The 23,226-nt window shown below is 35.6% G+C and overlaps 2 protein-coding genes across 2 annotated transcripts; one reads left to right on the forward strand and one right to left on the reverse strand.

Moving 5' to 3' along the window:
* Nucleotides 1-330: 330 nt before the first annotated feature.
* On the reverse strand, nucleotides 331-1,317 carry LOC306666461 (acidic leucine-rich nuclear phosphoprotein 32 family member D-like). Its single transcript, XM_079148588.1, has one exon. It carries the CDS (start codon nucleotides 1,217-1,219, stop codon nucleotides 446-448), a length of 774 nt encoding a protein of 257 aa, XP_079004714.1. The 5' UTR covers nucleotides 1,220-1,317; the 3' UTR covers nucleotides 331-445.
* Nucleotides 1,318-14,067: 12,750 nt separating this feature from the next.
* Nucleotides 14,068-15,012, forward strand: LOC306665779 (olfactory receptor 2W1-like; the record flags this gene model as incomplete). Its single annotated transcript, XM_079147395.1, has 1 exon — nucleotides 14,068-15,012. The coding sequence occupies one exon, from the start codon at nucleotides 14,068-14,070 to the stop codon at nucleotides 15,010-15,012; it is 945 nt and encodes a 314-aa protein (XP_079003521.1).
* Between the last annotated feature and the right edge of the window lie 8,214 nt (nucleotides 15,013-23,226).

The raw sequence follows: 23,226 nt of genomic DNA on the forward strand, positions 1-23,226 counted from the left end.
GGAGTAGATGAATTCATTTTAAAAATAAAGAAAATACCAAACATATGCTGACTAAAAGAGATTTTTTTTTAAATGTTAAGATTTTATTTACAAAGCTTTTTTGTTGTACGGAAAGTAAAAATGCTGTTACAATCTTGGTGTAACTGGTAGCCACGGACAGTTGACTCACCAATCACAGCTATCCACGCTACAGCAAGAGTCTTACACAAAAAACCTAACAACACATACAATTTTGTTGGGGCAAAGTCCCCAAGCTTGGTGGTGGATTACCAAGAGGGACTAAAAGGAAGAAGGTGGAATGTCACAGGAACTATTCTTTGGCTCTGTGTGGGGTGGGTGTCCTGGGGTTTGTATCACAGCTACCTTTTTATTTTAAACAGCTATCAAATCCATGAGCAGTCCAACCAATACTGAACAGTTCTGGTTTTGCAGTTTATCTGGGGTCTTAATCATCTTCTCCTTCATCATCTGTTTCTCTCTTCCTCTTTTCACCTTTCCCGCTTTCTTCCTCCTCTTCATCCTCATCCTCATCCTCTTCATCTTCATCTACCTCTCCATCATGCCCAAATTCTTCTTCCTCCCCACTGACTTCATCTTCATCGTCTTCTCCTTCTACATCTTCATCTTCGTCTTCGTCTTCTTCTTCATCAAACTCTTCCTCCTCACCGTCCTCGTCCTCCTCATCTTCCTCATCTTCTCCTTCTTCATCCTCCTCCTCTTCATCCACACCATCCACCTCCGCATCTGAGTCAGGGGCTTCCGCATCTTCTCGATCGTAGCCATCCAGGTAGGTCAGCTGGGGCAGGAGCCTGAACACACTCTCTCGGTAGTCATTCAGATTAGTGACCTCACAGTTAAATAGATCCAGGCTTTTCAGACAATCCAACTTTTTCAAAGGTTCCAAGGTGCTGATGTCTTTCAGTTTATTTCCACTTAAATTTAGATGTGTGAGATTTGGAAGTTTTTCTGCTAACATATCCAGACCTCCAAAGATTCTATTGTCACTGAGCTCAAGCTTTTTCAATTTAGGTAGCTTGGGGAGATTTGAAACTGAAATCAAGCCTATGTTTATTAAACTGAGGAACTCTAAGTTCACAAATTCAGCAGTTAAGCCCTCGATTTTTCCATCATTTGATTTGCAATTGTCCAAGACAAGTTCTCGAACAGCTGCTGGGGTCCTGTTCCTCAGCTCCAGGTGGATCCTCCTCTTCATGTCCATGTTTCCCTCGTCCCCCCTCTTCAAACTTAACTTTCCGCGGCGGGGCGGAGGGGGGAGAGGCGTCCCGGCCTGCGCGGCGAGGGGTCTGCTCGCGCCAGCGGCCAGCAGCGCGGTCCCATGCGGCGTGCGAGCGGGCGGGCGATCGGAGCCCCCGGAGCCAAGTTACTCGCGGGAGCGGAGAGAAACCATGGAGGGAAAAGGGGGCTGGAGCGCAGCGTTGGCCTCACTACCACCGCCCCCGGCCGCGGCCCCGCACTGCGCTTAAACCGGCGACGCGGCGCGGCTGCTGCTCGGCTCCACTCGGCCCCGAGCGGCGCCGCTCGGCTCGGCGGCCGCGGCTGCCCTAAAAGAGATTTATTTCATCTGTAGGACACCCATAAACTGAAAATGAAGAGATAGAAAAAGACATTCCATGCAAATGGAACCAAAAGAGAACAGAAGTAGCAATTCTTATATTAGATAAAATAATCTTTAAAGCCAGACAAACTGGCATCCACTTCTTTAATCCCAGCTACTTGAGAAGCTAAGGTAGGAGGATTGAGAGTTTGAGGCCAGCCTGAACATAGCAAGATCCCATCTCAAAATAATTAAACACTTTTTTTAAAAGGTAAAACAAGACAAACATCACATAATGATAAAGGGGTCCATTCATCAAAGGGACATAATAATTGTAAATATACATGAATCCAATTGGAGAACCTAATTATATAAAGCAAATAGTCAAGATGTTGATAGACTCCAATACAATAATAGTAGTAAACTTTAATACCTAACCTTGAGGAACTGTCAGATTATTCAGGGAGAAAGTCAGTAAGGAAACATTGAACTTAAACTACTCTTTAGACCAAATAGATCTAACAGACACATATAAACCTTATATCCAACAATAAGAGAATATACCATTCTCAATAGACATGGAATCTTCTCCAGTATAGATCATATGTTAAGCAACAAAACAAGTCTCAATAAAATTAGGAAGACTAAAATCATATCAAGTATCATTTCTAATCACAATAATATGAAAATAGGAATTCTTCTAAGAAGAATTTCAGAAAATTCCCCAATACATGGAAATTAAACAACATGCTCCAGGAAAACCAATGAGCTAAAGAAGAAATTAAGAGGGAAATTTTAAAAATATGTGGAAAAAAAATTAAACACACAAAAAAACAAAACTAATTGAATTCAACAATAGCTATTTTAAAAGGGAAGTTTATAGCAATTAGCATCTAATCAATAAAGGAAGAAGGTTCTCAAATAACTTACTGTTATACTTCAAAGAACTTGAAAAAGAAGCACAAATTAAGCCCAACATTAGTAGACAGGAGAAACAAACAAACATCAGAACAGAAATTTTTAAAAAAGAGACTATAGAAAAAGAAAAAAATCAAAGAAACTAAGGGTTGGTTTTCTGAAAAGATTTTTTAAATGAACAAGTCTTAACTACACTAAAAAATGAAGAATATATAAATTTTAAAAATCAGAAATTAAAGAGGAGACATTACCAATTGAAATCACAGAAATACAAAGGACCAAAAATGTTCAGTGTCTCTAATCATCAGGGAAATGCAAATCAAAAATACGATATCTCCTCACACTTGATAGAATGTCTGTAATCAAAAAGACAAAAGACAACAAGCATTGACAAGGATGTGGAGAAAGGTGAACCCTTGCACACAATTGGTGAAAGTGCAAATTAGTAATAGTATCTATGAAAAACAATATGAAGTTTCTTCAAAAATTAAAAACAAAATTACCATATGATCCAGCAATTTCACTACTGGGTATATATCCAAAAGCAGTAAAATCAGTATAGCAAAAAAAAATATCTACATCTCCATGTCTATTTCAGCATTATTCATAATACTTAAGCATGAAATCAACTTAACAATCCAGCAATGGATAAATAGATGAAGAAATGTGTTACCTATGCACAATGGAATAATATACAACCTTAAAAACAGAAGGAAATCCTATCATTTGCAACAATATGGATGAAACTGGAGGACATTATATTAGGTGAAATAAGTCAGACAAAGAAAAGCAAATACTGAATAATCTCACTTTTATGTGGAATATCTCTGGAGATATCTATAAGGCATAAAAGTGATAATGTAATGATCTTCTATATTTAATAGAATCATGTCATTTTACCAAGTGAGTGGCTAATTTGAAAAAAAAAGCACAATTATAATTTGCCAACATGAATTTCATTAGTCATATTATGAACTTTTAAGTGATTCTCCATCTGAATGGTTTTAAAGTAAAATAGTGAAATCTAACTGGGTGCTGTGGCGCACACCTATAATCCCAGCAACTCAGGAGATTGAGGCAGGAGGATCACAAGTTCAAAGTCAGACTCAGCAATTTAGTAAGGCCCTAAGCAACTCAGCAAAATGCTATCTCTAAATAAAATATTAAAAAAGGGCTGGGATTGGCTCAGTGGTTAAATGCCCTGGGTTCAATCCCTGGTACCAAAAAAAATAAAATAGAATAGAATATTGAAATCTACTAATAGACAAATTCTAGGAATAACTTAATGTTTGATCAAATTTCTTCACTGTCACTGTACTTCCTTCTTTCCATTTTATTAAAACTAGTCATAACAAAACACATATATAAAAACTGTGATGGGCTGACACATCTAGCTCCATGAGAATGTCATAGGCCAGACTCTAAGGGAAATGACTAAATAGATTCCATTTTGCTCTGAGACTTCATGTTATGTAGGAAATAAGTTTCTCCCATGGGAACACCCTGCCTCTGTGCTTATCATCAGTTACTTAGTGTGACATGTTTAACAATATAGAATGATAATTCCTATGTAAAGAAAAATTGTTCTCTTTTGATTCCTATTGCTCCTAAACAATGTACCATGTGAACAGTGATTGTGTGGGTGTTAGTAACCATTCTTTAGTTTGTATCTAAGTAAGGGTCATTTTGACCCACTTCCCCCTCTGTTGATGATCTCATGATGTTAATGTGTAATTTTGAATCATAGCAACAGACACTTATGATTAATGTGATTTTTGGTATAAGAACCCCTACAACCCTGTGGTTGGGGCTGTTCTCCCAATAGCCATTTTTTGCGGCATTGTGTGAGACAGTCAGCCGGCCAGCTTAGTAAAGACTCTCAAATTTGGACTTCTCAGTGGTGATTGGTCTGTTCTTAAGTTGCACCCCATAACAAAACATTTCAATACGTGTATGACTAGGTTTAGCAAAATTGATTTTAGTATTAGAAAACATGAATTACAACCTTCAACAAATACTAAATGAGAATTTAATATGTAGCAGCTACTATAATCCATGCTGGAGGTACCATAAGGAGCAAGAGAAAATCTCCACTCATAGATTTTAGAGATAGTATCATTAGAAAATTCAATAGACAATTCCATCTAACTTACCTAAAGAAATTTTTTTTATTTCATGTTACAGAATAGGTTATCAGTAGTAGTTGTTGATCCATAATGAAATCAATGTATAGCACCAATGGACTAAAAAATCAGGAAATTATACTCGAGAATATCCTTTACTCATATTTCAAGCAAATATGTCTCTATGAAAGTGAAAACATGTACTGAGCTGAACTTCACTTCTTATAAAAGATTTATTCCCATGTCAATTTTAAAGATGATGTACAATGAAATTGTTTAGGGAACTTTTTTAAATGGGGAGGCATTCAGTAAGATTCCCAGTGATCATCTCTGCCACAGAGATACAAATTTAAATTGATATTTATGCACCAAACTATCTTCACAAGAACTAAGAAAGCCAGATGAGAGAGCATAGTACCTGGTCTTAGCATAATAATGAGAAAAGATGCATTGAAGAAGGCTTAAAGAAAGGAGATTCACAAGTCAACATTTCCCCAACTCCAAGCAGCTGGAGAGAAATGCCTTCTACTTGGAGGAGGGAGAGGAAGTTAAGTCCAGGCCTTAGACTTGAAACCCTGTACCAGGCACATCATGATGAAACCCAGTGCTAGGCAGAGCCACATTACCATGAGCCCCAGACTAACCCCTAGGACTGAGCCACTGAAAATACATTAGTCAGACAGCCAAATGACTGCCTCTACCACCATCTTCCCCAAATAGTAAGGAGCAACACTTCACCTGATGGGTGGTGGAACAGGAAACTGAGCACAGCACATGAACTTGGAGCTTAGTGCAGACAGAGATCCTAATAGTTCCTATCCCCAGACGCTATAGACAGAGCCTCTGAAGCCACCCTGTGCCCAGCAGAGATTCTCTGCCCCAGTCAAATTCTCCTGTCAAGCACCACCCATGGCTAGTTGTAGAGGTCTAAGGCCATGTGTCCACCTAAGGAGCAGTGGCCCATAGCAGCATATGTACTAGTCTCAATGAACTGAGTTTGGATTGTGATCTAGCACGGTGGTATTGGTGGCCATGGGACTGCCCACCCTGTCTTTCTTCCAAACCCAAATAGTACAACACAGAGAGAATAACAGTCCATATACAAGGGGAAAGGGAAACACACACAAGGTCATTTCATAGGAGCCTGGTGCTTGTTCTTCCACAGAGAGGTCCAGAGCAGGGCAAAATCCTGTCCAGGGACTCTGTATGAGGTTTCTGGGCTTACCCTAGCCCCAAGTGGAGGCTCCTGAGGATGGACTATCCTTTTTAGACACTCCAATTTTATTCTGAACAGATCAACTGGGTTTGGGGACAAGTCTGTGTTTAGAGTGCCCTCTAGTGTTGGATCAGCAGCAACACACCAACAGAGTATTAAGGACAAACTTGATTTAAGATGCTATCTAGTGCTAAAATAGCACAAATGAAAACCCGCTCAGAGAAAATAAGCAAACTGCTTAGAATTTCTGGAAGGACAGGCACAAATAAAGCCAAATTAAAAAGAGTGAAATAAATACCTTCAATATGAAAATAACATATGCCAACCAGCTTCAAAAACTTTCAAGGAAACTTGAATATTCATCTAATAGACAAAATATGTCACCAGAAATCAACCATGTGGCAATTGATATGTGCATATCCTCAGACAAGAATTCAAAATTCTATTTTAAGAAAATTCTATGAGCTTCAAAAAACACAGAAATTACTCAGTACTTTATCAAGGAAACTTAACAGAGATATTGAAGTAATTTTTAAGAAAAAAAAGAAAAATCCCTGAGCTGAAAAGTATACTTAGAAGAATTTTAATTGCAATTGAAGGCATCAATGAAAGAATAGATTAGGCAGAAAAAAATGAATGAATGAGCTCAAAGACAGGCTATTTGAAAACATATAAGCAGAGAAGAGAAAAGGAAGAAGAGAAATGAAGAAAACCTACAGGAAACTTGGGACAGCCATAAAAGACAAAAGTGTCATTGGGGTTGAAAAGGCATTGAAAATGCCCACAGGATTTAAAGCTTATTCAAAGAGATAATAACAGAAAACTTTCAAAACCTAAAGAAGGATACAAATGTCCAGGCACAGGAAGATTGAAGGTCACCAGTCAAAGGAAACAAAAATACAGTTAGATAATAGGAATATGTTTCAAGAGATCTATTATATAATCAGGTGACTATAATTAATGATGGTATATTGTATTCTTGAGAAGCATTTTATTTTTGAAATGCATTCTTGAGAGACTAGATGTTATGTGTTTTCACTTTAAAATGACAACTTTGTGAGATAATTAATTAGTTAAATATGACCCACCATTTGGAGAATACAAGTATTTTTAAAAGACACAAGACTTAAAAACAAAAACTCTAAACTAGAAACAAATCTTTCAGAATATGCACAATATATTTTCTATATGCATACATATAGGAAATTATTACATTTTACTAAAAGATACCAAGGAAGACCTCAATAAAGCTAATCTCATGTCTAAGGATAGGAATATTTATATGATAAATAAGTTAATTCCCTCAAAGAGATTTATTGTTTGTTGTTGCTGGGGATTGAACCCAGGGCCATGTGCATGCAACAAAGAGATTTATCGATTCAATCCAACTCACTTTTTTCATTGAAATCAACAAGGTAAACAACAAAGGGTTAAGAATGGTAAGACACTTGCGAAGAACATTAAAGAGATGTCCCCTGCCCTCCTAGATATTGCAATTCACAATAAATATGCATAATTAATACAGGATGATAATGCAGAAAAAGACAAATAGAGCAATGCAGCAGAATATATGACAAAGATACACACCAGCATATACACTAACTCACATACAGAGAGAGAGAGAGGGAAGGGGGGAGGAGAGAACTTTGATATATGAAAGAGGTGATACAGCATTGCTGGGAAAAGAAAAAATGTTTTTTAAAATTATGTTGTAATTTGGTTAACCACAGTAAAAATAAATAAATTTGGATGCTTACCTTCCACCATACAGATAACACCTGGTAGATGAAAGGTAGAACTTTTAAACTTTAGGGGAAACGATAGATAACAGAGAAAGATTGCTTAAAGAAGACACTAAGGAGAAGATTAATATGTTCTTCAGACAGACATAGTGGTGCATACCCATTTAGCCAGCTACCCTGGAGACTGAGGAAGGAAGATTTCAAGTTCAAGGCCAACCTGGTCCACTCTGCAAGACCCTAGTCAAAATAAAATTTATAAAAGACTGAGGATGTGACTCAGTGGTAGAGTTCTTGCCTTCAATCCCTAGAATGACAATTTAAAAAAGAAACCTTCAATATTAAAATTAAGGACTTCTGATCAGCAAGAAATACAATTTTAAAGTAAAAACTCAAGCAACAAACAGAGAAAATATTTGCAGGGCACATGACCAACAGAGAATTTAAAACAAGAATAAATATGTCTATAAATATGAAAAAGACACAACACAAAAATTGGCATAATCCAGAGTTAAGATGTCCAAAATATTGGAAATAGAAAAAAAGAAATAGAAAAAAGAGAAATAGAATCATTTGAAATACTAAAAAAATGGTTTATTCAAAGAAGAAAAATTACACATGAAACAACTGTATGAAGAGATATTCAGCCTCAGTGGTTATTAGAAAAATAAAAATCAGGATCACAATTATGTAACATTTATACCATTTCAATTGAGAATAATTTAAAAGTTACAATACCAGGTGTACAGAAATTGTAACTAGATGGGAAAATTTACATATAATGAGTGTAGGACAAATTGATAAAATCGTTTTGTAGAAAAATTACTGATAAAGTTTATTATTAACTTAGTCTATAAACCAGCAATTCCTATCTTAGGTACACATACAAAAAACATTCTTGCCTGTGGGCCCCAAGAGACATAAACAGAATTGTTCATTATAGCACCTTTCAAACAAGCCAAAAAACTATCCTCAGTACAAATGTCCATCAACAGTGAATAGAAAACTGTAATGTATTCACACAATGGAATATGAACCACAGTTATACAAAATATATTAGATAAGTTGCAGGAAAAAAATGTTAAGTGGCAAATAAAAGTCCACGAATATTTGCTAAGTATGATATCCTTTGTGTGAGTTCAAAAACAAGTTAACTTTATAATACAGTGTTATTTAGGCATTCACATTTGAATGTGAGCATGTTTAGTATTTATTTCTTAAATCAAGTGTATAATGAGCACAAAATTCAAAATCATGTTTCCCCTGAGTTGGGTATGAAGAAAAGAGTATAAAGGCATATAGGTGACTGACCTCTTGCTAAATTTCCTGTCCTTGAATTGAACACTAGACTAAAGAGTGATCATGGTTTTTATGTGTTTGCAGTGCTGGATTGAACCCAGAATCTTCCACAAATCAGATAAGTGTTCTACCACTGAGTTATATCCACAATCCAATGTATTATTTTCAATTCATTCAAAATGGTGCAAGAATGATATTCATGAACTAAGAATAATGATTCCAAAAATTGGCTAAAAATAAAATATTTGGGGGGCTGGAGTTGTGGATCAGTGATAGAGCACTTGCCTGGCATATGCGAGGCCCTGGGTCGAATACATCAGGACCAAATATAAATAAATAAAATAAAAAATCCATTGACAATTAAAAAAATATTTTAAAATAAAAATATTTCTGTCCTATTGATACAAGACTTAAATAATGTTAAGTTCTCCAGTGTAATTGATATCTTACCCATTAAACAAAAGAAATTTCAATTAAATGTGTTAAATTTTGTAAGTATGGTTTACATTATACTTTTAATTTTCTTCTTCTTTTTTTTTTTTTTTCAGTGTTAGGGATTGAATCCAGGGCCTTGTGCTTCCAGGCAAGCTCTCTACCAACTGAGCTATATCCCTAGCCCTACTTTAATTTTCAATGTAAGTTTAATATAATATATAAATAATTTAATTCATCCCTGAAATTAATTTCCTTTGAATAAATCTAAAAAAGAAAAGGAAAAAAATAAATGTCTTAAGGGAACTTTTCATAAAATTGTTATTTGGATGCACCTATGACCATAGTCATGAATCTCCTTAATCACCTGTGAGACATCAATTCCCACAAGGTCTAAACCTCACCAACAGAGTGACCTTCATAGTTGTAGATAAATATTTCCCTAGTACATGTTAAAGAGTCCTAGATTCATCAACCAACATAATACCCTTCTTTAATTAGGCAAAACTCTACCTCTTAATGTGAGTATACAATAAAAGATTTTGAGTATCCAAACAAAAATGCATATAGCCAAAACTAATTCATCAGTCAAAACAGTTGCACAACTAATTTTTCTCCATCATCTGAATTAGAGAATTCCAGTAAATCTTAGTTCAACTGCTGCATTTAAATGTAAATGGAATTGTGGTATCAGTCAAATTTAAAAAAAACAAAAAAACAAAAAACTGGTATCAGTATAAAAACACCAAAAAATTGGTTAACCCAATTTTTCAGGGCTTCAGTAACATGCTCCACAAGAAGTTTTTCTGAATTATTAATGCAATGAAGGATCATCATGATGAGAACATAGGTGCATTTGGACTACATGAGAGCATGACAGCTGAGAATTCTCCACGCATGAAAATATCAATATATTCTAATCTTTTTGGTTTCTGGTAAGTATTCTCTGCTATCTCCACCAGAAGATATAGGGTGGAAGACAGATCCTAGATAGTGTATACCTCCATCTGACATGAAGGCATAACTGTGAAAGACATATATGAGATAGTAATATATTGATGCATTCTCTGGAGAGAGGATTGAAATTCAACAAGAGCAGTTAGTGTATTTTGAAGTTTCTGAATGTTTTCCATGCTTCAAGCATTGTGCTAAATATTTTATACTTAGTATATCATTTTAACCTCCTCAAAACCATCCTACAAAGCATAACTATTTCACAGATGAGGAAAATTTAAAAGTTGATTAGCTTTCTCAAGTCATGCAATGAGGAAGTGGCTGACATCTGTGGAGTAAAAACACAGGTGGACTGAATCCAGGAACTGGGGTCTTAACTCTTTTGATACTGCCTTTCTGTTTGCATATGTATGACTACAGCAATTCACCTCCTGCTTTAATTATAAATGATCCATTTATTATGTATTATTTTAAAACACTCAGGCAGTTTTCTATTCATATTATTTTAATTACATTTAAATATGCTTTGTTCATTTATCTTGAAATTCAATGCACTAAGTAAATGAAAAATTATCCTACATTATTTGGCACTGAAATACATCCATAGCACCAAAAATGAAAACTGAGTTTCTATTAAAATGTAGTGTCTCTTTTTACCATCTATTTCTTCAATTTCAGTGTTCTAAGTCTCATTTTTAATATCACATTCATTTTAAATGGAAGTTAAAATAATATCTAAAGTTTGAGACCAAGGTTTAAATCAATAAGGAAAATGGTAAAAAGCATAAAATGAAAAATCCTACATTTGAATTTACAATATTAAATTACAAAAAATGTAATTCCTGTCCTGGCAGCATTTCTAATAAGAATACATAGTGATCCAAAGTTTAAGCAGAGCCAGTCATGTTTTTCACCTGTTAAAAACAACTAATTATATTTTAGAAAATGTATGCAGATTATAGCTGTTCAGTTTTCTTCAGTAGTGTTGCACTTTTGTAGTACAGTATTCACTTTCGAATTTACTTATTTAAGTCATTGGATTACGCCATGATGTGTCCAATAGAGAGTAACCAGGAAAGCTTGGCAATTAAAGACATGCAGCATTAGAAAACAGCTAATAGAAGAAGTGCTTTGGCAATAGAAATCTAAGATTTTTATATTAAAATCTATTATCTAAACATTTTTGTTAATAGATTCTAATATTAAAAGAAACAAGCCAGCATGGCAGCCCACATCTATAATCCCAGTGGCTCCAGAGAGACTTAAAAGACTTATTCAATTTTATTTTTTTTTAATTTTTTTATTTTTTGCAGTTCTGGGGATTGAACCCAGGGCCTTATGCTTGACAGGCAAGCACTCTATGAACTTAGCTACATCCCCAGCCCAACATATTCAATTTTTAATAAGCCAAACTATACAATATTATCTATCTATACATATTTAGGCAAATAACCTAAAAAGGTCAAGGAAGAGATTAACAACAAACACCAGGACAGTGGATAGTTCAGGGAAGATTAAAGAATGAATTATGATCAGGATGAGTTAAAGACAGCTCCTGCAGTAGGTGGCAAAGTTCTATTTCTTGACTTAGGCAATCAGTACAAGATTATTCACCTAAACTTGTCACATTTCTATTTTCTATTTGTTGGTTGATCATATCTATTTATTATTTCATAATAAAACAGCTTTCTTACAAAGCCATGATGAATCGGCTACTTGTATTACTTTCAGAATAAAGAAGAGTCAATGCCGGATGCTGTCAAATGAAATTTTTGAGCTCAACATAAGAGGCACTGACTGAAGGAAAGAGGCTGTTCCATGTGCAACTGACCTTTCCTGTCACTGAAGCTATACAAATAAAAGCGGTATGAATCTTCTGTGGAAAGATCTCCTGTGCAAAAAAGTTGAATTCATGACCTCTAAAGTCCATTTCAATTTTAAAATTTATGGCTTTTTGAACACTAGCCCAAATTTAAGAGACTGAGGGTCCAATGCAATTTGTAATCAAGAATTCAAGGAAATCAAACCCTCTTACCCCTAAGGTTTATCAACCCAATGGTACATTACATTGTGTTTGTATATTTTTTTTGTATACATAACTGTATTTGTACATTCACAAAGTCATACAAAAATTTTAAGACAACCCAGTTTAGCCGGAGAGCATAATGATAAAAATCACTTGTGTGAAAAATTAAGGCAATAGGGGTAGATAAAATAATAGTTATTTGGGTGTAGGAGGGCATGAGCATATTTGGTCTTTTTAGAATTAAATGTAAAACCAGAACACTACTTCCTACTGCTTTCACAAATATTAATGTTTATAACCTTTCATTAAGGAAAGGAATATTACTATATGAATTCCACATATAAATAACTTGGTATACAGACAGGTTAAATTATTGCCCAAGGAAACATAGCCCCCAAATGGTAGAACTGGAATTTTATTCCAGGTTTTTTGAGTTTAAAAGTTGTGTACTTAAATGCTATGTTTGACTTGGGAGACATCCAACTACAGAAAAACTGCACACTTATTAGTTAGTTTATACTTTTGTACTAAGAAAAACTACATCTATACTTCATACTACTTACTAATAACAGTTTCTTCATGATTACAATATTTTCAAGTTCTATCTAAAGTGTGCATAATAGTGATTTACTCAAGATAATTTATCTTTACCTTATTTATGTAACTGCCAAAAATTAAGGTTTTTATTACATAGCCATGAGGACACTATATACCTAGATAAGATACCATAAGGCCATGAGCCATAAGTTCATGGATCAGGCTGGCAGAAAAAAAATATTTTTAATTCAATAACTAAGATTTCTAACTATTTAATGATACACCATAGTTCAGAAATGGTGAAACTGATGGAATCTTTATCCCTTTTAAGTACTCTTTTAGAGTCAAAGGTGATGATTTTACATGAAGTGTTCCAAAGCAACCAGGAGATCCACTATGTAATTGATAAATTTCATAAGGACAAACATAACTCACTGGTTATTTTATGAACTGTTATTTGTTTCAGTTATATAAGAGTTGATGACAAATATTGTTATGTGTTTATGGTGGACAAATGACTCTGGATTACTTCAATTTTTAACTCTAACAAATCAATGACATTTCTCTGAGGGTATAATATTAGGCATTAAAGTGTCCAAAAAATGGCCTCTGTACAAGTAAGTAAAGGTTGATACTAAAGATTTTTATTTTTTGGTAATGAAAAACACCAACAAAACAAGGCAGTGTAGTTTATACAGTAACTACAAAACTTGCAATGTTGGGGAGTAGGAAAAATAGAAGAAGGTTGGTAGTGATTGTGATTATGATGCTTGGAATGGGACATTAGGAAGTAAATTTAGAAAGTGATTCTGCTACCAAATTGTGGAACTTATCCCAAGAAAATGTCATTTTATTTTTGACCTCGAACACAACTCCTTTGATAAGGGAAAGATTTACCACAATGAAGTGATAGAGTTATAATTTATGAGGAAAAATCTTCCCAAAATATATCCCACTCTTAAATTATATTATTTACTTTATGGCTTCATCATTTAATCAAAATACATAGAATCATGGGTGGTATGCCAGGCTAATCTTTTTCAGTGATTTAGAATATACTGGTTGAGTTTAGCATATTGTTAGAACAACTTTGATTAAATATGGAGAAGCCCTGGGCACCAAATATTAGAAGAGATGTTACAAATAGGAAAAAAGCATGAATATAAGAAAGTCAGGGATACTTAAAACAAATGTCAGAGACTTTCCATTTTTACCTATGGCTGACTCTATTTTTTGTTACCATAATATTCTAGTTTTCATAAGGAGCAATGGAAACAAGCAATGAAAGTTCCAGAACAGACTTCATCCTTCTAGGGTTTTCTGATCAACCTCAACTAGAGAGCATCATCTCTGTGTTTGTCTTCATCTTCTATATTGTGACTCTGGTAGGAAACACAACCATCATTCTTGTATCTTACCTGGACACCCAACTCCATACCCCCATGTATTTCTTCTTATCTAATTTATCCTTTTTGGACCTCTGTTATACAACTAGCATTATCCCCCAGATGCTGGTAAATCTATGGGGTCCCAAAAAATCCATTACATATGGAGGGTGTGTGCTCCAATTCTTCTTTGCCCTTGACCTGGGAGCCACGGAATGTCTTCTCTTGGCTGTCATGGCCTATGATCGCTATGCTGCTGTCTGTCAACCTCTTCACTACACAGTAATAATGCACCCTGAACTTTGCCAGAAGATGGTGCTGACCTCCTGGTTGGGTGGTCTTGGCAGTGCCTTAATTGTTTGCTCTTTGACTTTGAAGTTGCCCAGATGTGGGAACAGGAAAGTGGATAACTTTTTCTGTGAAATGCCAGCATTGATCAAGATGGCTTGTGTCTATTCAAGAGTAATTGAGATTGTTGTCTTTGCTCTTGGAGTAGTATTTCTTTTAGCACCTCTATCACTTATTCTCATTTCATATGGAGTTATCACTCAAGCTGTGATGAGGATCAAGTCAGCAGGAAGGTGGAGAAAGGTCCTTAATACATGTGGTTCTCACCTCACAGTAGTAACTCTATTTTATGGAACAATCATTTATATGTACATGAAGCCACAGAATACCACATCCCAAGAGCAAGGAAAGTTCTTTACTCTCTTTTACACAATCGTCACACCAAGCCTTAACCCTCTGATCTACACTTTAAGAAACAAAGATGTGAAGAGTGCAGTGAAGAGAATACTAGTGATAGATAAATGTTCAGCAAAAGCATGAGGTAAATGGAAAACTTAAGCCAGTGTAGAGAGCTTTGGACATGACTATTTATTGGGCATGTACAATGTACCAAGAATTGTACTAGATACAATGTTTAACTTTTTGAATAGAAAATAGAGAAATGATATGAAGACATAAATACATAAAGAAATATCCATGGGATAAGAAACTAATCAAGGACCACAGTCAAATAACTAATTATGAAATGTAGTAAATACATTAATAGAAATATGCAAAAAGTATTAAAGAAATTTTCACATGGACATCTATGTTAATGAAGAGTTATCTGGACAGTTTTTGTTCTTCCCATACATACTACTTTATGAGAAGTGACACTCCTCTTCATTCACATGACAATGCCTGAGCAGCCTTTGTGGTGGAGGCTATCTGTCAATATATATTCCACCCAAATTTTAGCTGGTTATATGACAACCATGCTGCAAATCATGCTCTTCTCATGGTCTCCATCAATACAATGCCAGGGAAGTAATGGGTACGACTTCTAGATCAACATCTTTCTCATGAACCTAATTGCCATCACCTTCCTCACACCATTCCTATTAGCTGGAATGTGAATGTCGAGGGTATCTCACTTGGACCATGCAAAGGGAAACAGAACCATGAGAGAGAATGTAACAGGAATATAGAAGGACAGCAACCCACTGGCAGAGAAAGAGCTCCAAACCATTAGAGGAGAAAAAAATCTTCCATTGTTTGTAATATTAATTAAGCCTCTGCATTGGGGGGGGCTTCTTATTAGAGTAACTTAACTCTAACCCTTACATGGTCTGATAAGGAATTTGGGATTTATCTTGGAGAAAATAGTGGTCCTGGGACCAGAAGCATCAGCATCACCTGGCAATATGTTAGAAATGCACCTTCTTGGACCTCATCCCAGAAATGCTGAGTCAACAATCTGAGGATGGACCTAGCAAAGTACATTTTTTAAAACAAGCACTTCAGTTGATTCTGATCAAGCTAAAGTTTAAGAACCACTATTTTAGGGAATAGGGAGAGATCAAGTATCTCATAAGAAAAAATTACCATGGTTTTATAGATTTTAATGAATGGCCTTCCTGGTGGATATGGAAAAGAACATATCAATCAGAACTTTTAGATAAATATCCTAAATGTCACACTCCAGATCAGAGTCAGTCCATGAGAGACTTTCCACTACCACCACCACCATGAATCTTGAAAAATTAGGAAAATATGAAGTTTCACTTACCATTAAATGAAGTCACTACAAAAGGTTGCTTTTTAATTAATACCATACCCTTCATGCACTTTGGCTTTATGATGCTCTTTCTTATATTGAATGATGGTGGTAGTGCATGATAAATTTTTGGAAAGGAGCTTGATGTTCTTCATTCACAAAACAAAAACTTAGCACACTTGTGTTTGTCCCCCATTGTTCACTTTACTAAGCAAATACAGTCACATCTGGAGATCCCTATGCTGGAGAATAAACTACTCAACTTCTTTACAAGTCAACCATTTCAGAAATTGGAAATCCTCTCTTCATGTGAAAGATTCCATTGCTGTGACATTTAGGCAGAATTGGTAAGGGCTTATGGTCTTCTCTCTCAAATTTACATTATGAAAACATTATACCTTCCTTGTAATATTTTGATTCCTCTTTGCAGGTAACTTTAAATTTTCAGTTACATTGGCTGTGATAAAAGTGAAGAATTGTTAAGTGGTAAAATATCTGAGGATAGGAAAAGCATGAAGAAATATAAACTTTATGGTGTTATAAGGGCAATGGAAGGATAATAAAGTATAGAATGATGAAATTGTGAATACTATAAATGATTTCAACTTTCCTTTGTGATAAGACCTGATCCCAAATCTTGATAAGACATTTGATTCATTATTGAAAACCTCCATGCCCAGTTAAAATCTTGTATTATCTGAAAAGTCCTCCAAAATCTCACTAATCTATCTCTGAATTCCCTTAAAATCCTGATTATATCTATTACGGCATTATGCCATTTTATTTTAGTTACTTGTTTGTATGTGTATTTGAGGGAAAAGCATTGGTGAGCTTTTCAACAATGTGTTTGATTTTGCTGTGTCTAATCAGTTTCTGACATGAATTAAAACAGTAAATGTCTGTAAAATTGATAAATGAATAGATTTTTATTAAATATTCATGACAATATTATTGAATCTGCAGAATAGATAAGATCCTTATTAAGTGATTAATATAGGAGCAACAACTTCAATTTGTGTTAACTTTGAAGACATACAAAACACCTAAAATGCAGAAAATGGGAAAGAAAACATAGTTTTTCTTTCACATGAATAATATTATCAAATCTTCACAACATTTCTTGAAGGCATGTATAAGTGCAGTCATCCCTCAATATCTGTGGTATATTAATGCCACAGATTAATTAAGGCCTCCTGAAGTTACTAAAATCTGTGAATGCTCAAGACCCTTAAATTACATGGCATACTGTTTGCACATAACCTACACACATCCTTTTATATACTTTAAATCATATTTAGATTACTTATAATATCTTAGTGTAATGTTAATTGCTATGTAAATAGTTATGTCTTACTGTTTGGGTAATTACAAGAAAAAAATATGTATATGTTCAGTATAGATGAAAATTTCTTCCAAATATTTTCAGTTGACATTGGTTGAATCCAAGGATATGAGACCCAGGGATACAGAGGGCAAAATATTTATATTTGGAAACTAGAAAACAAGAAGGAATTTTTAAAAATCTACATCTTGCTGGGCACGGTAGCCCACACCTGCCTATAATCCCAGCAACTAGAGAGGCGTGGGCAGAGAGGATAGCAAGTTTGAGACAAACCTCAGCAATTTAACAAAGCCCCATAGCAACTTAGCAAGCCCTGTCTCAAAAGAAATAAAGGCTGAGGATGTGTGACAATGGTTAAGTGCCCCTGGGTTCAATCCCCAGTACTGAAAAAAAATCTATGCATTTTCTCAGCTCAGAAAAAAATCACTGAATCTTTTTAATTAATTTCCTTTTAATTTATTCCCACCTATTTTGAAGTTTGGATCATGTTCAGTTTAGCATCCTTCTCTATTTTGTTCGAGGTAAGCTTTCACATCAGGAATGATATTATCCCCAAGGGGACAAAAGTTAACTTCTGTCATATCAAAAGATGTAATATCTTAGCTGTTACAATGATTGGTAGCTCTCCAAAGGGCTGATGTATATAAGTACATATGCAGTGTAAGTGTGGTATTAAAATTTCATTAAGAAGGATGAAATGGTGATAAAGAAAAATAGACAATAAAATTAGTGTTGAAAAAGATAATTAAAGGAAAGAATTCTCTAGGCCAACCGATTGACAAAAAATACACACACCTCTCTCCAGTGCCTGGGAGAGGCATTCATAGTATTCTAGATTGGCAATGAAAACTTCTTCAAGGATGGCCTTCAGCTAATCAGGGAGAATAATGGGAAAACCCTGGCATATGATTTTTTCGAAAGCTTGAAAACATCAGGAATTTGGAGAAATAAACATTTCACTTATTCCTGCTTTTATTAGTTTTCCACTACCTCATGGACATTTTTTCAAAAGAAATACAAGTTCTAGAAATGATTACTGTAGTTTGAAATCCCTTATTCACAATTCTGAATCCAAAAGCTTAGAAAGCTAAGTTTTAATTCTATTGGCAGCAAAATCTAACCACAACTAATGTGAGGCTATTTCTAGTCTTCACTGTGGTTCTATTAAAGAAAGGCAGCTACATGTTAAAAGAATAATACCCCTCATTAAGAAACATTAATATTAGGTAGTTGTCATTTGTCAGAATAATATCTTAGCTATTACAATGATTAGTAGCTCTCCAAAGGGCTTATGTATATAAGCACATAACACTAGATTTTTTTAAAGAGACACTCATTACTATATTTATTAAACTATATTTTTTAAGTTGAAGATTCGAGAGAAATGAGAATGTTTGTTCTAGGATACAGCAGTCATTGAGTGTATCATCAAAAGAGAAACTCAATGAATTATAAAACTTTAATCTACTTTTATCTAAGATTTTAGGTGCACATTTACAGTGGTCACATGAAAACAATGAGTCACTTTTTTTGTTGTGAATCAACAGAAATAGCAAAAGAAAATTTCTTTCTTGCTCTTTTATCTTGTTGGCAATCAATGTTCCATGAACCCTAAGCACAAACTCCTTGTTTTTCTTTGTTATTATTATTGTATTAATTTATCATCCCTCCCCCCTCCCCTTACAGTGTTAATAAAACATAAAAGCCTCCGCAGTGGCACAGCATGTAATCTCCGCTATTTGGGAGACCGAAGTAGAAGAATCACAAGTTTGAGGCCAGCCTGGGAAATTTATCAAGACCAAGTTTCAAAAATTAAAAAAATAAAAAGGACTGAGGATGTGCCTTACTGGTAGAAGGACCCTGGATTCAATCCCCAGAACATTAAAAAAAAAAAAAAAATTAAAAGGTGGTAGAGCTCAATGTGTAAAACACCCCTGCACCACTGGGTTCAATCCCCAGTACTTCAAAAAATTGAATGAATAATGTCTCATTTTGGGCTCCCCTTCTTTCTAAATGTTCTCCACAATTCAGATTCCAGAAGAGATTTCCTATCAGGTTCCACACCCAACCAGGAAAACACTCAAGAGAGTGTTTGAATATTCATACACTTGTATGAATATTCCACAGTGAATCTCACCATCATGTATTTCCACAAGATGCTAACAACAACAACTAGTCTAAAAGTAAATAGAAAGATCAGTAGAAGGAAGGGATCAGGAAGAGGGAGGAGGGGGAGGAAAGGATAAATACAGGAGACTGAATCTGAGCAAATTATATTCCATGCTGTTTTAAGTATGTCAAAATAAATACTAATAATATTTATAACTAAAAAGGAACAATAAAAAAATTATTCATAGAAAAAAAGTCCATTTCTGCCATTTATTATGGTTGCTACAAGGTGGTGCTGTTGGAGAAATGGTCATATTGTAGAGAACTGTTCCAGATGTCTGCACTGGCCTTCTAAACAAGTAGACACGCTTCCCCACTTTTCATGACTAGGGTGCCTCAGTGAGCCGGGTGATTGCTCAGAGTGACTGGTCCTCGTTTCCAGGCATTCCAGTCTGAAAAGCAGCCATTTCCATCAGAGTTCAATAACTGGCAGAATTGTTTGTTCGTAGTTCCTTGGTGCCCTGATAACTAGTCCCTCGTCCTCCTGGGAATTCCCTCTTTCTTTAAGACCAGTTTTTGTTTCGTCGATCAACACGAAACAGGTAAAGAAAGAAAAAAAATGTAATTAATGTAATTAATTACATCTCATTCCCCGGAGACTGCGCTCCAGACCCGCACGTTCTCGGAGCCTCCCGTAGCCAACTCTCAAGGACTACGTCCTTCAGGTTTTCCGAGTTTGTTGCTCCCTCTTAATAGTGACCAAGACGACTTTTTCTCGTAGACTGTGAGAGGATGAGAAGTGAGACAAGGGAAATCCAAATTTTATTTCCAGAAAGATATCACACTACAGCCGTCTTATGAATGAACCACACAGAGCACATAGGGATTGGCTCCCTGATTATCGGTGGTCTGTCTCTCCGTTACCTTGTGACACTGGGGATCCTGGGCTGTACAGTTTTGACCCCTGAATCCCGTTTACCTCATCTGCTTTGTCAGAATTTCCCCTTTTCTGGTGTTCGTTCCTTATAATCACTTAGAGGTGTCTCTGGGTTGAAGGTGCAGTACCGAGAGTGATCGACAATCCCAACCCTTCCCCGTATGTCTAACCAGGACCACTTTTTAAAAGCTGGGCAGGATTCATTGGAAAGAAAGGATGCGCTGTTCTGAAGGTTGACAGGAATCTACAGGGCCCTGCTAAAAGCTAGACCAGGGTAAGAGCATAACAGGGTCCCTTTGTCTTCCAAAGTTCTCCAAATTGTGAGACACAAGAAGTTAATGAGCCTGGCCCAGTAAGACCCTGCATACAAAAATGCTCCCTAAGGGAACAGAGCTTTCTGATGCACTGTGGTGCCTGAGAATGAGTACAGAACCAGAAGCCCTCCTTTTTTTTTTTTTTTTTAAATATGTTCTTTGTTGGTAATGGACCTTTATTTATATGCAGTGCTGAGAATCCAACCCAGTGCCTCGCTGGTACTAGGCAAGCGCTATGCCACTGAGCCACAACCCCAGCCCCTGGAGGGGCTCTTGAGTAACACTGGTATTAGGAGGGTGTAGGAACTGCAGGAAAAAGGGGCGTTTTCGGGAGAAAGAATCCAATCTACATTAATTCAAAAGTGTTAGCATCTGGGCTGTGTTTAGCTCTGGATACCAATGACTCAGTTCTGTGACTGGGAAAACCACACAAGGAAGCTTAATTTTAAAAATCTCTGAAGTGATAAAAGAATCTGAAAAACAAGCATTAGCATATGTCATGTTAGTAAAAATTATATAGTAGTTTTTGATTCGTCAGAACATTTTTGTTGGGTCTGTGATTGTGGCTCAGTGGTAGAGCGCTTGCCTAGCATGCAGGAGGCACTGAATTCAATCCTCAGTTACCACATAAAAATAAGTAAAATAAAGGTATTGTGTCCATATACAATTTAAAATTAAAAAAAAAACATTTTTGCCTTCTTTCTAGTTACAGAATAAGTTAATGAGAATTTGAACAGTAGAATAATTATTCTAATAGAATGCAAACAAATACACATCTGACTGTTCTCTGTAAAATCTTGGCAACCACTATTATTCCAAAGTCCTATTTGCAATCTGTTGGGTTCTAACCTCCTGAGATACATCCTCCTGATTCTGGCCCTGAACCAGATTTTTATAGAAATTAATCAATGGTGCATGATATTTGTCCTTTTAGTTTTCACTTAATTGACATAGAAAAATTAGTGAAATGTTGAATATCATGCTAAGTGAAATAAGCCAATCCAAAAAAAAAAAAAAAAAATGTTTTCTCTGATAAGTGGGTGCAGATACATAAGGAGCAGGTGGTGTGAGGGAAGAATGGAAGAACGCTGGATTTTGTGTAGAGGGAAATGAGGGAAAGGGAGGGGACAGGGGAAGGAAAGATGGTGGAATGAGACAAAGATTATTAGCCTGTGTACATGTATGCTTAGACAAATGGTGTGACTCTACATTGTGTACAACCAGAAATGAAAAGTTGTACTCCATTTGTGTACGATGAATCAAAATGCATTCTGCTGTCATGTATAACTAAATAGAATTTAAAAAGAAAAAAAATTAGTGAGACAAATAAAATGACTACTAGAACTAACCTTGTGGCATGACTAAGTACATTCTTTTAAGAAACCAATCCAATGGGCTAGAAAGGGAATGAAATAATCAACCCCTTCAGACCACAACAGGATTGCCTCAACTTAATCCTTTCTTAGCTACTCTTCCAGGGTAGCAGGATTGTTAATCTGGTTGGTCAAATTCCAGGACATCAACAAAGTCTTGATTACTGTGGAGTGTTTCCATACTTTAAAAGGCGCAAACCCATCTTCCATGCTTTGTCTTGGTTTTCCTCTTCTCTGAGCCAAGCCACTGAGACTGGCTTCTCAGTAAACTGGTCATCTTGCTTTCCACTTAATTTATTTTTTTCATGTAGCTGACCAAAAATGACATGAACTTTAAGTCACCACTGAAGAAAACTCCAGGCTACATACTCCAACTCAGACTTGAACCTCTGCATGAGAACTGATCTGCATTGGTGCTTCTTGACTAGTTGAGCGCTCATTCAGTTCTTTATAAGTTCGGTAGTTCCCTTTCATTCAACAAAGTGTTTTACAGCATTGGTTCAAGAATCAGACAACCCAATTTCAAATTCTACCACTTACTATCTATGTGACCCTATCTGTGTCTCATATTCCTCACCTTGAAAACAGAAACGGTAATCTTTAATTCATAAATTTATTGCAAGAATGTGATGCAAGGGGACTTGGGATGAAATCTACAATATCATGTAATACAAATGAAGAAGTAAAATTTATGGAGGAAACTTAGAACCAAAAGTCAGGAACAATAGCCAGCAGGATCCTCTCAAAATCCCACAGAGAACCAAGGCCATGCTATTGACACGAAGTGGGTTGGTGCTCTAGACCTGACCCAACTGTTCTGCCTTCTCAAAGGATAACCTTGAATACCACTTTTCAGTAAAATAATAAGCAAACTACTTGATTGTCTGGCTGTCTGTGTTTAGATATTAGCACAGGGAAGGAAG

This window comes from Sciurus vulgaris, assembly GCF_902686455.1.
Source record: "Sciurus vulgaris genome assembly, chromosome: 7".
NCBI lineage: Eukaryota > Metazoa > Chordata > Mammalia > Rodentia > Sciuridae > Sciurus > Sciurus vulgaris.